The sequence below is a fragment of the Oncorhynchus mykiss genome, chromosome 15 (genome assembly GCF_057628025.1).
Source record: "Oncorhynchus mykiss isolate SJ-2025 chromosome 15, ASM5762802v1, whole genome shotgun sequence".
NCBI lineage: Eukaryota > Metazoa > Chordata > Actinopteri > Salmoniformes > Salmonidae > Oncorhynchus > Oncorhynchus mykiss.
This window is the reverse complement of record NC_143036.1, coordinates 62,295,426-62,311,770: the sequence shown is the minus strand read 5'-3', so window position 1 is coordinate 62,311,770 and position 16,345 is coordinate 62,295,426. Positions and strand designations below refer to the sequence as shown.

Below are 16,345 nucleotides of genomic sequence, written 5' to 3'. Positions count from 1 at the left end.
TGCAGTAAACCAAGGTAAGTTGCTAGCTAGCATTAAACTTATCTTATAAAAAACAATCAATCATAATCACTAGTTAACTACACATGGTTGATGATATTACTAGATATTATCTAGCGTGTCCTGCGTTGCATATAATCTGACTGAGCATACAAGCATACAAGTATCTAAGTATCTGACTGAGCGGTGGTAGGCAGAAGCAGGCGCGTAAACATTCATTCTAACAGCACTTTAGTGCGTTTTGCCAGCAGCTCTTCGTTGTGCGTCAAGCATTGCACTGTTTATGACTTCAAGCCTATCAACTCCCGAGATGAGGCTGGTGTAACCGAAGTGAAATGGCTAGCTAGTTAGCGCGCGCTAATAGCGTTTCAAACGTCACTCGCTCTGAGCCTTCTAGTAGTTGTACCCCTTGCTCTGCATGGGTAACGCTGCTTCGATTGTGGCTGTTGTCGATGTGTTCCTGGTTCGAGCCCAGGGAGGAGCGAGGAGAGGGACGGAAGCTATACTGTTACACTGGCAATACTAAAGTGCCTATAAGAACATCCAATAGTCAAAGGTTAATGAAATACAAATGGTATAGAGGGAAATAGTCCTATAATTCCTATAATAACTACAACCTAAAATTTCTTACCTGGGAATATTGAAGACTCGTGTTAAAAGGAACCACCAGCTTTCATATGTTCTCATGTTCTGAGCAAGGAACTGAAACGTTAGCTTTCTTACATGGCACATATTGCACTTTTACTTTCTTCTCCCAGCACTTCGTTTTTGCATTATTTAAATGTTTCATTATTTACTTGAGGCCAAATTGATTTTATTGATGTATTATATTAAGTTAAAATAAGTGTTCATTCAGTATTGTTGTAATAAATAAATAATCGGTATCTGCTTTTTTGGTCCTCCAATAATCGGTATCAGCGTTGAAAAACTATAATCTGTCGACCTCTAGTCTCTTGTAACAAGGTAGGGTTGGTATACAGAAGATAGCCTATTTGGTAAAATACCAAGTCCATATTATGACAAGAACAGCTCAAATATGCAAAGAGAAACGACAGTCCATCATTACTTTAAGACAAAGGTCAATCAAGTGGACGGCCAAGAAGAAGCACGAAGCTAAAAAGTTACCACCCTTTCATTAGAACTATAACTCTCACCAGATGTATATCTCACTTTCGCCACTTTTTGGGGGGCATTTTCTAAAAGTATTCTCTGGCAACAGTCAGTAAACAAAAGCGTCCTGTAACTAATGGCTTCTTAACATACTGTAAGTCCTGAGTTCGAACAGGCACGCTCCGGAATGCTATCAAGGCTGAAGGAGTAGGCTAGTTCAATTGACTTTTCTAATTTTCGGCGATGTATCCCACTTCTTGAGAGTTAAATATTTTTTTATAAAAGGCATTTGGTATGAGTCAATGAGAGAAGTGAGAAATTCTTCCTTAGTTGTTAATTATCTCTAAATATAAAGGCACAACCTAGAGTCGAGCCAATGTCTTAAGTAGATGGACATGTTATGACTCCAGCCTCGTGAAAGTGACAAACTAATTTTAAAAATGTTAATCAAAAACAACTTTATATCGAAGTAGTGCCTTTGATTTGTCAGTCTGCACATGCACAGTTCGCACAAGAAGTCCGTTAGACCTGATGACGTGTTTCTGCGCATGAGCTTAGCTAGCCAACGTCGCCATGACATCGACTACAAGTGTGATCTAGTCTTTCTATTGGAGAAGCAGTTTCTGCCTATCTTCATACTGTACTGTGTTTGATATTAGTTTGACACTTTTTTCAAACAATAAAAAAAGAAGAAAATGTACTACTTATGAATGAAGATAGCCTCAAAAAGCACAGCAGCCCACCCAAAGATAAGGCCTCTTTCAATCTCTATGATTGACAGCCTTGCACTTTTCTTAAATAATTCTCTATTTCTTTTAAAATAAGTTGCTTGTTTTGCAGTTCACTTGTCTGTGCAACCAAGTTTGGGTGTCAAAAATGTTGTACCATTTTATTTTACTAAATGAAATGGTAAACTTAAGTTTTTAAAAATGCACCGTTGACAATCCAATAAATTGTGGAGACAAATGTGTATATATATATATTTAATTTCAATTTATTTGAAGAAAAGTGCAAGGGTGCCAATAATCACTGTAAGATTATAATAGCAATGTAAATAAATTCATAATTTGTACAGATTTTGTTTGACATATTTTGTGCAATCACTTTATTTTAAATGTCATGTAATATAATGATAATGGTGTGACAGAGTATAAAAACACAACTTTGCCATCCACTGTTTTTGTGTCATGATTCTCACAGCAACATTCTTTAAAGTAACTGTCCAGTGAAAATCTTGTTTTACTTTTTATTATCACATTTTTAAAGCTCATATTCTGTTGGCTAATACCCAAATAATGTTGACTTAATTTCCCGGTAGGACCTTTTTAATTCTATGAGCAATACATTTTGCCAATATTTTAGCACAGTGGGGTGACTTCCATTTTTTTTAAGAGACTGGCTCTTTTACTGCCCCCATGGCTCCTGCTTCAGTAGGAGAGATCAGTCCCTCGTTTTGTGTGTCTGATAGTTTGCCATTTATATATGAGTAATTAAAACATGACAGTAATTGATCTGTCAGTAGTTCATAAAAAGCCCATCTCTATTGGAATGCCATCAAGGCAAGGCGTTTTCCGCATCTGAAAGTAATCAATAGTTAGTCCTGTGTAATTAGGCCTTCACAAGATCATTTTGTATAGCAGATAGTTTAACATGATTTGGGGGGAAACGTACAGTACCAGTCAAGAGTTTGGACACACCTACTCATTCAAGGGTTTTTCTTTATTTTTTACTTTTTTCTACATTGTAGAATAGTGAAGACATCAAAACAATGAAATAACACATTCTGGAATCATGTAGTAACCAAAAAACTGCTAAACCAATCAAAATAAATGTTATATTTAAGATTCTTGAAAGTAGCCATTCTTTGCCTTGATGACAGCTTTGCACACTCTTGGCTTTCTCTCAACCAACTTCACGAGGAATGCTTTTCCAACAGTCTTGAAGGCATATGCTGAGCATTTGTCATCAAGGCAAAGGGTGGCTACTTTGAATAATCTCAAATATAAAATAACCCTTTTTTGGTTACTACATAGTTCAACATGTGTTATTTCATAGTTGTGATGTCTTCACTATTATTCTACAAGGTACAAAACAGTACAAATAAAGAGTAGGTGTGTCCAAACTTTTGACTGGTACTGTATATCACAAAACTCATCAAATGAAGTTGGAGGACCTTCCTCATTCAGAATCTCCTTTGGTGTGAAGGATTTCTCCATCGTTTGTAACTTTGTCTGTAGGTTCTTTTTGGTCGGGTTTCTATATTGAATTTGCTCTGGTAATTGTATTTTTTTAACGCTGTCTTTCATGAATAAATTCCTCAATCTCCTTTTGTTAAGTGTCTAGATTATTCAGTGATTATGAAGTACATTCAACACCATTGTGTAATGTTAAATGTTCTGTTTCTATTGAAATTCTTTTCTCTGTTGACCGATACCATTTTTGGGATGACAATTTAATTGAATGGCCCCTAAAGGTACATTTAAAACCATCCAGTACAATAATTGTGTCCACTGAACCTGTATTGTGCAAGAAAGTCTGTTAAGAATTCCTTACTTTTTGTTAAGAAAGTACTGTCAGTCAATAAACCCTGGTTAAATTTCCAATATGCCCGTCCTCGTGGAAAGTCTATCATAGTTAGATGGAGGGATACTGTATAAATTGACAATCTGATCACATTCGATCCTCAATCAATGGACAGTTACTTTAAAACATTTGACAACAAACAAATATACAATTATTTAAAATATACTGTACATTGAGCTATTTTATAGATATACTGTATCACAACGTTCCGATCTCAGTCCATTGCTCAGCAGATCTTCAAGTTGAGCCAATTCCAACAAGTAGTGCCACCAAAAAGGCTATATTTCCAAGGAAAAACAAGACCAGCAGTACCAACTCCATGCTTGTCTGGGGGAGAAATGAAAAGTCAAGTACAGCCATGGCAGACAAAATAGTTGTTAAGAATGAGTCACTTTTCTAATTCACTGACACAATAGGTACATTTAAATGTGTGGGATTAAATGGTGGGATTCAGCGTACCGATTCAGAAGCACTCTCTGCATGATCTAGAAGAACAACCAAAGTTATATTGAAGTATTTGAAAAGAAAGTAGAAACCTGCACACTTCTCTTGCTTGTATCACTTTGTTTATTCAAGCTTACGTGTCGGCAAAAGTTATATATGGCAGATCCACAATATGAGGTTATTCAATATTATAGGGGGGCTATATATCATCAACCTGCATTTAATCGATATCATTATGTATTTGATCTCACCATTGCGCTTCCAGCGCATGTGGAATTCTAGCAGGATGTACATCGTTGCCTCCCATCCAACAAACCCACCCATCACCTTCAGAAGCCAACTATCCTCAGAGGTGCTAAAATACGACAGCCCAGTGAAGATGGCTGCCACTGGAAGATAATGTCAACACAATTACTAACATGGTAGTAGTGCAACAGCAAACAAGTTTGACAGATATTGGCTGACAAGATACGGTACTTTGTACTATACTAATAAAATCCAACAAAAAAACAATGTCAAAATCACAGTTCCTTACCAGCTAAACCTTTTATTGCCACTGCATTCAAAGCATGCGACCAATTGAATAAGAATCGCCTGTGAAAAAACAACAACACAAATATAATACATTAACTTGAGAAAACAAGCCACTTTTGGATTTACATACACTTGAGCAAACTGACATACACTAGGTATGAGTCTGGATCCCTTACCAGTGATGATGAGGTCCACATCGGAACATGGCAGCGATAGGCTGGAAGAAGGCCAGGATCATAACGATACAGCCCAACACAGGATGGGCTCCCTATAAACACAGATGGGCTCCCTATAAACACACTGGGCTCATAAACGGTCTCTCGTAACTATTTCAATTATCGGAGCCTTTCATAATAGAGTAGGTTTCATAAAACTGTAGACGGCACAGCATTTGTCAGATAGGTCTGTTTGTTTTAAATAACAATCGGCGCGCAGTAAAGGTTTATGATACATACCCCACTCCAGCCTCCAACTTCTGAGAAGGCCAAAATGAAGGCAATGATGGTGGCGGCAACAGTGAGTGTCATAAGAAACACGTGCACCTGAGGAACATGCAAGCCAAGAGTACAGATTATGTGGCATTATTATTTAGTACTAAAAACATTCCACCTAATAAAGTCATCTAGACGTGCTAATGTTTATGTTCATATTCTTCTATTTTTTTCTTTGTGGTTGCATTGTCGAGAAGGAACCTGCAAGTAAGCATTTTGTTGGACAGTGTATACCACGTGTATCCCATACATACGACGAATAAAACTCGAAACTAGAAACGTGACGGACATCAGTCTGCTTGCTTAATTAACAGCATAGCTTCCTGGCAAACACAAGTGACCGCCTGATTGACACACTCTCCCAATCTATCTATATGTAGAAATGCACCAATTCGATAGCAGTGAAAACATTTCAAGTACAATCAAATGTTGCTACACTAACATATTAGGGACAGTATTATAGAAACTCACCAGAAACCAAACATCTTTCCCAAAATAATGTTTCCCCTTGGCCACACCTTTCAGATACCTGGCTATGATCATTCCCAAACTACCCGTGGTCATCCACGCTATCAACATCAGGGAACCTGAAGCACAACAGGATAATAAATCAATCATCCATAATCAATACACACATCGTTAAGCTTGTATATGTAGTTACAATCAGTGTATTACCCTATAACGATTTGATTGAGGTAATGCATGCAAACTCTCCTCACTAAGGAAACGGCAACCTTACTATGTGCTTTAATAATAGGTGGCTCTTTTTCACTTGTAACAATTTGAGGACTTGAAATATCCACTTTAGTGTCACTGATGAAGGTGCCAGTATGAGGGCCGATTATCCCTGTCAAAGTCAACCGAAAAGTGAAATGGAAGAGAAATAGAATACAATTATCTTATGAAACATATTACTGCTAGACTGAAGCAGACTGCTTTCTTCATCGGTACCAGGCCCACAACATTAGAATCCTTATTCGATAACAGGGCCCGTATTCATACAATATCTCAGCGTAGGAGTGCTGATTTAAGATCCCGTCTTCCATGTCCATGTAATGTCACTCATTATTATCTAAAGATGTCATAGCACGATGTAAATAAAATGACAGAGGGATACAACCACTTCCTCTGTACCAGTACTGGTGCTACTATGCTGTAAGCTATTGGATCATACTGTACCATTATTGGAGGGCCCGTGAACGATCATGAGATAGTAGAGGGAACTGGACCCTCCGGATCGCTGAGTTGAAATGGGGTTCCTAGTCGTGAAGGAACAGCTAATGATACTATTATTCACTGAGGATTTAACATCAGAAACATTTCCCTAGAAAAGGACAAACAAGAGACATTTGAGTCATTACCGATAGTTTTGTGATTCATTATAGCATCAGGGTTGGGGGTACATTCCATTTCAAATCAGTCATATCAAAACTTTAATTCCAGTCCATATTCCAATGGCGATCATCCTCTTAGCTTTTCATACGTCATAATAATAGCAAGTACCAGAGGAAGTATCTCTGGTATCTTCCTTCCTGTTGAAAAGGCGTGTTGCAATTGGATGAGTCCGCCACTGTCCCGTCCACAAATATAGATGTCATCATTTCCCTGATGTGATGCAGAGGAAAACAGATTATGAGAGGAACACAATCAACCCTGCCACAGGCCACTTGAAGGTGCAGGGTACAATAAACAAAAATGCATGAAAGAAAAATAGCACACTGTTGAATGCTCCTGCAGTTGATTGGCTGCCTTCCACCTGCCCTCATGCAATCCTTCTTCATCGCTTTAAAAATAAACTTGTTCACCGTCTTCATTTCAAGTGAAAGTATCTGGACGAGTGCCTCAAAATGTGAATAAGCATATTGAATTGCAGGATGTGCATGCACTACTTCTGAAAAGGCTACATTACCATCCTCTGGTCATCTGAGAAGCCAATGGCGATGTAGCCATCTGAAGGGCCGGTCATCTCCAGCTGGACGGCGGTGTCACCGAGAGAGGTCATAGCAGACAGGAAGTAACAGTCTGGGCTGACCCCAGGATCACAGTTCAGAGGTTGGCTGAAACAGACCTTAGTGCTGTCACATCCAGTGCTGGAGTTGGAAACCTATTACAAACATATTCAATGTTATTGTAAAGCACTTATGTAATAGTGTGTGAAAATAAATGTTATTGTCTGATTGAAAATGTAATATGATAATATTGTCAGAGAGTGAGTGGCAGGTAGCCTAGCGGTTAACAGTGTTGGGCCAGTAACTGAAAGGTTGCCAGTTCGAATCCCCGACAAGGTGAAAAATCTGTTGATCTGCCTTTGAGCAAGGCACGTAACCCTAATTTCTCCACGGTCGCAATCAATGACCCCACTCTCAGGGGGAGTTGGGATAAGCAAAAAACACATTTCCATTTCACACCTCACACTCGTACAGGTTACCCACTCGTACTTGTACATACAGTGAAACAGGACAAATATAAGCACCCCCTATTTGACCTTTTGAGAGACTATCACTTACACTTGTGATACATTATTAAGACAAGTTTATGTTTTAAATAAAACACATTTGTACTATTATCTATTACCATAAGTACTAAGGATTTCAATGGAAATACTAGGTACGTCTACATGCACACTAATAATTTGATATTAAACTGATCAGTAGGCCGAGTATGGCATTAGTCATGTAAACACATTATTCTGCTTATCTTAAATCGGCGTTCATTCTAAGTAAGCATATGCCGAGTAAAACATCTGGTTTTCTGAGCAACCTTTCTAAATATTTGGTACACTCTTAGAAAAAAGGGTTCCAAAAGGGTTCTGCGGCTGTCCCTGTATGGGAAACCTTTTAGGTTCCAGGTAGAACCCTTTTTAGTTCCAGGTAGAACTCTTTTGCGTTCTATGTAGAACCCTCTGTGGAAAATGTAAACAGTCCCATCAGTAGCCTTAGATTTTGTGTTCATGTAAACAAGATTATTACGAAAATCGTTCTTCTTGCAAAGCATGCAAATGTTTTAATCAAACTATTATATTAATCTGAATATTCACAATAATCGTATTATTGTGTGCATGTAATCATACTCACTTCTGAGGATGAGGAGGCAGTAGAGGTAACGGATGTGTTGCTAGCTGGGGGTGCAGCAGCGATGTTGTATGTGACTGGAGAACTTCTCACTCCAACCCAGAAGGTGGAGTAATCTTTTACAAAGGAGGCACTGTAAAAATGGCACGGCAGAACAAATAATAAAACAATGTAATAACATTAAGGGACAGAATTTCCATTTAAAGTGCGTTTTAGTCAAGAACTAGGCTTAATCTGTGTCCAGGAAACTGGGCCCCATGGTATAAGAAGTGTAAGAATATTCTAAGATAAATACACAATGCAGAGGAATAGAGGTCAAGAGGGAATTAACAATCAATGGAAATGGTTGTTTTTCTGTATTAGGGAATTAATGATCAATGGAAATAGTTGTTTCTTTGTAAAGGGGAACTGAAGATAAACGAGTCAGGGATACAGGAGGAATTTCAGTCTGGGACTCATAGCTACATGTGGCAAGGTCTCATTGGTCCAAATTGTCCATACATTGAGCCTGAAACGGGATACTTGGTTTTTGGCCTTTGGCCCAGTTTTACTGCAAGGAATTCTAATTGGTCAACCACAGGCTAGGCTTGGGTATAAACTACATCCTGTCTCGTTGTTCAGCGGAGAAACATTGAGGACAGGGAAGAATAAACATCTGCCATCTACTTTCGAGCATAACAACTAGGATGTGTTCTCTTTCAATAAATATATTTTTCTCCCCCTGATTTGCTTTGGGGTCTGTGTTATTGAAGAATAACAACAACTGCTAACAGAAGTGAAAATTCTGGTTCAGGAGCTAGTCAGATACTGGATGGGTGAATCACCTGAATTGGATGGAGTTGAGGTTGCCTGATGTGGGGGCCCTCCATATTCCCTGGATGGAGGATTTAGGTGAATTTGATGTGTGAGAAATTGCAGAATTCTGAGAATAGAAAAAAAAGGATGGAGATTTATTCAGAAGCAGCAGGGTGATTCCATGCCAGGAATTGCCAAAAATTTTCTGGCAATTCTCACATAGAAACTTCATTGGGAGGAGGGGTGTTTGTTTGGGGGATGGGGGGGGGGGGGGGGTCTAAAAACCTTTTCCTGCTTTGTCATTATGGGGTCTTGTGTTTAGATTGATGAGGAAAAAAACTATTTTGTCTATTTTAGAATAAGTATGTAACGTAACAAAATGTGGAAAAAGTCAAGGGGGCTGAATACTTTCTGAATGCACTGTATACATGCCTCCTGTAAGACCCGATGATCTGTGAACCGTGTCATGATACTCCTTATAGTGTGCTGTAAAATATGGAGTATGTCTAGATTCTGAAATACAAAAATTAACATAAATGTATTCAACATTAAAAATATTCATATGAATATCACAAAAGACACACGTCTACAAAGACAGCAGAGCACGCTCTCACTTTCCAAGAGGCAACCACATAGCAGGCTCAACTTCCCTGGCTGCCATACATGCCATAAATTGGCAAGTTAAACAATGGGAATGATCCATAAATATGGAATTATTACAAAATAAAATAAATAAAATAAATAAAAACTGCTTGCCTGACTTCTCAGTTTACTTGCCCCAGGAAATAGGGGAACCCTTAAGGTCCCTACTACAAACCAGGTTTCTGAGTTTTACCTGGTTGCCATCAGGAAGAGGAAAAAAATATAAAGAAGCAATTAAACTAGCCTTCTTTAGACTAGTTGAGTATCTGGAGCATTAGCATTTGTGGGTTCGATTACAGGCTCAAAATGGCCAGAAACAAGAACTTTCTTCTGAAACTCGTCAGTCTATTCTTGTTCTGAGAAATGAAGGCTATTCCATGCGAGAAATTGCCAAGAAACTGAAGATCTCATACAACGATGTGTACTGCTCCCTTCACAGAACAGCGCAAACTAGCTCTAACCAGAATGGAAAGAAGAGTAGGAGGCCGCAGTGCACAACTAAGCAGGAGGACAAGTACATTAGAATGTCTAGTTTGAGAAACAGATGCCTCACAAGTCCTCAACTGGCAGCTTCATTAAATAGCTTTTTCAAACAGAAATTTGCATCCTGTAGCTCTAACTCCAAAATGTTTTGGTACACTGTAAAGTCCATGGAGAACAATAGCATCTCCTCCCAGCTGCCCACTGCACTGAGGCGATAACACTGTCACAACTGATAAAATCCAGGATAATCGAGAATTTCAATAAGCATTTCTCTACGGCTGGCCATGCTTTTCTCCTGGCTACCCCAACCCCGGCCAACAGCTCCACACCCCCCGCAGCTACTTGCCCAAGCCTCCCCAGTTCTCCTTCACCCAAATCCAGATAGCAGATGTTTTGAAAGAGCTGATAAACCGGGACCCGTACAAATCAGCTGGGCTAGACAATCTGGACCCTCTCTTTCTAAAATGATCCGCCGCCATTGTTGCAACCCCTATTACCAGTCTGTTCAACCTCTCTTTCGTATCGTCCGAGATCCCTAAAGATTGGAAAGCTGACGGGGTCATCCCGCTCTTCAAAGGGGGTGACACTCTAGACCCAAACTGTTATAGACCTATTTCCATCCTGCCCTGCCTTTCTAAAGTCTTCGAAAGCCAAGTTAATAAACAGATCACTGACCATTTCGAATCCCCCGTACCTTCTCCGCTGTGCAATACGGTTTCCCAGCTGGTCATGGGTGCACTTCAGCCACGCTCAAGGTACTAAATGATATCATAACCGCCATCGATAAAAGATTGTACTGTGCAGCAGTCTTCATCGATCTGGCCAAGGCTTTCGACTCTGTCAATCACCGTATTCTTATCGGCAGACTCAACAGCCTTGGTTTCTCAAATGACTGCATCGCCTGGTTCACCAACTACTTCTCAGACAGAGTTCAGTGTGTCAAATCGGAGGGCCTGTTGTCCAGACCTCTGGCAGTTTCTATGGGGGTACCACAGGGATCAATTTTCTGGCTGACTCTTTTCTCTGTATATATCAACGATGCTGCTCTTCCTGCGGGTGATTCCCTGATCCACCTCTATGCAGACGACACCATTCTGTATACATCTGGCCCTTCTTTGGACACTGTGTTAACAAACCTCCAAACGAGCTTCAATGACATACAACACTCCTTCTGTGGCCTCCAACTGCTCTTAAACACTAGTAAAACTAAATGCATGCTTTTCAACTGTTCGCTGCCTGCACCAGCCCGCCCGATTAGCATCACAACTCTGGACGGTTCTGACTTAGAATATGTGGACAACTACAAATACCTAGGTGTCTGGCTAGACTGTAAACTCTCCTTCCAGACTCATATTAAACATCTCCAATACAAAATTAAATCTAGAATCGGCTTTCTATTCCGTAACAAAGCCTCCTTCACTCACGCCGCCAAACATACCCTAGTAAAACTGACCTCGACTTCCAATCCTCGACTTCAGCGATGTCATTTACAAAATAGCCTTCAACACTCTACTCAGCAAACTGGATGCAGTCTACCACAGTGCCATCCGTTTTGTCACCATAGCCCCATATACTACCCACCACTGCGACCTATATGCTCTAATCGGCTGGCCCTCGCTACATATTCGTCACCAGACCAACTGGCTCCAAGTCATCTGTAAGTCTTTGCTAGGTAAAGCTCCGCCTCATCTCAGCTCACTGGTCACGATAACAACACCCACCCGTAGCACGCGCTCCAGTAGGTATATTTCACTGGTCATCCCCAAAGCCAACCTTTGGCCGCCTTTCCTTCCAGACTTATATTTCCCTCACTAACTTTAAACATCAGCTATCCGAGCAGCTAACCGTTCGCTGCAGCTGTACATAGCCCATCTGTAAATAGCCCATCCAATCTACCTACCTCATCCCCATATTGTTTTTATTTACTTTTCTGCTCTTTTGCACACCAATATTTCTACTTGCACACTATCTGCACATCTATCACTCCAGTGTTAATTTGCTAAATTGTAATTACTTGCTACTCTGGCCTATGTAATGCCTTACCTCCCCACAGCATTTGCACCCAATGTATATAGATTTTTTTTTTTTAATTATTGCGTTATTGACTGTATGAGGGAGATATCAATAGATGAATATCACAGTCACAAAGTCGAACAGCTTTCCCATTTTAACAGATGCCGCTATGGAAGGAGATATCAATAGATGAATATCACAGCCACAAAGTCAAACAGCTTTCCCATTTTAACAGATGCTGCTCTGGAGGGAGATATCAATAGATGAATATGACAGCCACAAAGTCAACAGCTTTCCCATTTTAACAGATGCCGCTCTGGAGGGAGATATCAATAGATGAATATCACAGCCACAAAGTCAAACAGCTTTCCAATTGTAACAGATGCCACTCTGGAGGGAGATATCAATAGATGAATATCACAGCCACAAAGTCAAACAGCTTTCCCATTTTAACAGATGCCGCTCTGGAGAGGGAGATATCAATAGATGAATATCACAGCCACAAAGTCAAACAGCTTTCCCATTTTCACAGATGCCACTCTGGAGGGAGATATCAATAGATGAATATCACAGCCACAAAGTCAAACAGCTTTCCCATTTTAACAGATGCCGCTCTGGAGGTAGATATCAATAGATGAATATCACAGCCACAAAGTCAAACAGCTTTCCCATTTTAACAGATGCCGCTCTGGAGGGAGATATCAATAGATGAATATCACAGCCACAAAGTCAACAGCTTTCCCATTTTAACAGATGCCGCTCTGGAGGGAGATATCAATAGATGAATATCACAGCCACAAAGTCAAACAGCTTTCCCATTTTAACAGATGCCGCTCTGGAGGGAGATATCAATAGATGAATATCACAGCCAATTATAACACTGGCGGGTGGGCAATACTGTGAAACACTATCATTCCACTATTACTGCAGATATATTATGGACATTTTCTGAAATGACAATGCAAAAGTTCAACAAAAAAATCCTGTGTAGCAGCTTTAATACAGTAGGTAGACCTAGGCTAACACATACAAAGCAGAAATGACGGCCTCTACCAAATCATCTGCGGGACAAAAATAGTTTTGAACAGTCCATGGAGGTTTATTTCATGTTTTTGTGTTACTTATACAAGCACTAAAATGTTTTGCCTGCAAAATGCTACAAACGGCCCTGCTAATGCACACAGACAAACTAATCTCACCTACCCTGCTCTTTTCACCTACGTTAGCAGCAATGTGGGTCCATTCAGTCACTGTTTGTATGGTTTAAATAAGGCTCAGACAAGCGAGTGCCTTTTATTGTACTTATCTATGTTTTGGATAAGCGCTCTGTCTGTTGTTTCTGTTTTGTCTCCATTCTCTGTAGTCTCCAGGTATGCTAAGAAAGGGACCCAAACCAGACACGGTAGAAAACGCGATACATCCCACTCCCTCATTTTTTCTGATCGGAGCAGGGCCACTCTGGCCTACTAAAGCCTTGTTCACACTGCGGGTCTTAATCCTCAAATCTTTTGAAAAAAAATGTTCATTTAGAAATACTGACTGCCAAACAGCAAGTTACAATGACCAAATCTACATCTGCAATGCTTGCAGTTTGGGGTTTTAGGTTGTATTTCTGTATAGCACGTTGTGACATCAGCTTTAAAAAGGGCTTTATAAATACATGTGATTGATTGAAATCGTATTTGTGTGTGTTCAGACAGCAGTCATTTGCTGACATGGCTATGCTATTTGTCATAGTAATGACAGGTGTGTGTGCAGTGGTGTAGGATGATAGGGTGGTGGTGCTCATCACTCAGAAGTTGTGTAGCAAGCTAAGGTGACAACAATGCCTGCAATGGGCATTTCCCAGTTGCTTTGAATATTCAAAACCATAGTGTAAAGAACACTTTGAAAGCCTCAAATGATAAAATCCTCCAACTTTCAAAACAAGTAGTCAACTAGCTAGCCAGGTAGCTAGCCAGCTTTCTAGCACATTCACTCATTTGTTTGAAAACAATTAACAAGCTAGTTAGCTACCACGTATTCTTGTCAAAACGGTCAACATATGTAGCTTGCAAGCCACAAGGTGTGCTAAATAAGTCTAAAAACCACCTGAGGGCAAATTAATCAGATTTGACCATTCAAACATAAGTCGCATGGCCAAGAATCAGATTTGTATCTGACCTATGAAAGTGGTTTGAAATGTGGCTTGAAACATCCTGTTCCATGTGCTTTTTGGCTGTTCAGACTGAAGGAAACGAACAGATTCAAATCGGATATGCCACTTTTTTTTCTTTGAGTCACTTCGAACTGCCAATGTGAAGAAGACTTTATTGCCCCGGCCCTACGAAGTGCAAGACATCTCATTGGCAATTTATTTCTGGTCAGGCGAGGCAGGGACAATAAGTAGACCAGAGCCAGCTGTTCCCTCTTATGTGAGCACGCTAGATATTATCGAGGAACCCTAAGCTCTCACAGGATAGCATGCTCACGGGAGATGGGGATCACCCACTTACATAGACAGGACATTTTTTATTTTTTTACAATGGTAAACAGCTTGACTGAACTATCCTCATTTAGCCACCCTTTTTGGCCGAACCACGTCAATCGGGTTGACTTGTAGTGCCTGTCTCGGAATGTGCGAGCATGTGAAGGCGAATAATTGATCTGTTTTTGTAAATAGAGTGTTTTCTTCTGTCTCATAAACACATGTATAAGATCTAAACAACCATTACTGTTTCAATGTTATATGCAGGGATGTGACATGTCCCCCCCACACACAGTTTTATCATTGAAATGTGATACAAAATGAGGCAACGGTGTGCTTCCGAGGGGTTTGTTTGGAGTGTTTATCCAACTGGATAAAAATAATAATATATATTTTTTAAATGATGTTCCCCCCCACTTCTAAAATCAAAGTTGCACCTCTGGTTATATGTAATACTGTAGCTCTCATAACATAACAGAAAAGCAGGCTATAGGTCAGGTAGTAATAGATAGGTGGGAATAAACAGAATTAAATGGATTTATACAGTCTATGGTTATAGACTCACAGGTAGTCCGTTGCAGGTGAGTGGCTGGGCCTCTCCACTTGTTACAGTGAAGGATCCCAGAGGACTGCTTCCTCCAACCTCTCTGGCTTGTAACATAAACCCAGTGAATGGAGTGGAAGCTGCCAGGAGCCTGACTGTAAACAACACCGTGTTTAGTTGATTTAAACACCACCACAGAAAATGGAGACCGTTATTAATTGAATATCTACTTTTCAGAGATATCTACCCATAACAGCCAAACCATAGATATATTAATAAAACATATAGGCCTAGCGGCGAGTGTTCAATATATCTACAATATATCCCCAGTAATAGAGAAAACTACATGATGTCTCACCTATGATTTCATCGCCCTCCTTAAAGCCGAACCGGTCAGTGGTGACAGAGAATGGAGCGGGGCTTTGCTGTGCGACTTTTTTGTGTTGCGGTGTCATATTGTCACATGCCCCAGTCACCTTTCCGGAGCTGTAGCACCTCACGGCCCGCAGAACACACGCTAATAACACAATGATAAATATGTATCGATCCATTGAGATTAAATTATTAAAAATGAAAAGTAACTGTAAAAATAGACTACTGTTGGAGATAGTAGCCTACCGATTCCGGCAAATTGTGAAGTTTAGGTGAGGGGCAGAATTTGTATTGATGTGCCTTGTGGGTGGAGAGTAGACAAGTCTCGACAGGTTATGTTGCGTTCATAACCAGGTGGGATGGTGGAAATGACCAAGTGTGACGTCGTAAAACGAGTTCAATGCGTTTACTCCTTAATAGAATGCTGATTGGCTAATGGCCAAGTTGGCCAACAAGCTCCGTCAACCATAAACTAAAATTACATATATTATGCTTGTAAACAAATGATAGTGTTCAAATACCATATTAATAGATTGTTTATAGGAAATAGTGTTTTGTTGTTGCATTTAACTGCCGAAAATGCTGTTATCGATGTAATTTCCTTGACGTCAGAGGTCAGCATGTAGGAGAAGTCGGAGCTCAGGTATGATAGATGAGTTTCCCTCTAGTAATTACCAGTTAGAGGGGCATTCAAGTGGATTTTCAGTCGTATGTGGTAAATACCACCTTCCCACGGGTTATGAATGCAGGGTATGACAGGTTGCTTCCCTAGAGATGTATAGAGATCGAAACGTTGGGA

The 16,345-nt window shown here is 40.0% G+C and overlaps 1 protein-coding gene across 1 annotated transcript; it reads right to left on the bottom strand.

The window, feature by feature from the left end:
- Positions 1-2,183: 2,183 nt before the first annotated feature.
- On the bottom strand, positions 2,184-15,873 carry LOC110490455 (ferric reductase 1). The gene is made up of 15 exons (XM_090200707.1): positions 15,533-15,873; positions 15,196-15,329; positions 9,055-9,152; positions 8,234-8,363; positions 7,069-7,263; positions 6,663-6,764; positions 6,339-6,483; positions 5,899-6,006; positions 5,631-5,746; positions 5,124-5,210; positions 4,845-4,936; positions 4,670-4,728; positions 4,386-4,523; positions 4,150-4,175; positions 2,184-4,017 (listed from the first exon to the last, which is right to left on the bottom strand). Exons 1-15 carry the CDS (start codon positions 15,723-15,725, stop codon positions 3,928-3,930), a joined length of 1,713 nt encoding a protein of 570 aa, XP_090056833.1. The 5' UTR covers positions 15,726-15,873; the 3' UTR covers positions 2,184-3,927.
- Between the last annotated feature and the right edge of the window lie 472 nt (positions 15,874-16,345).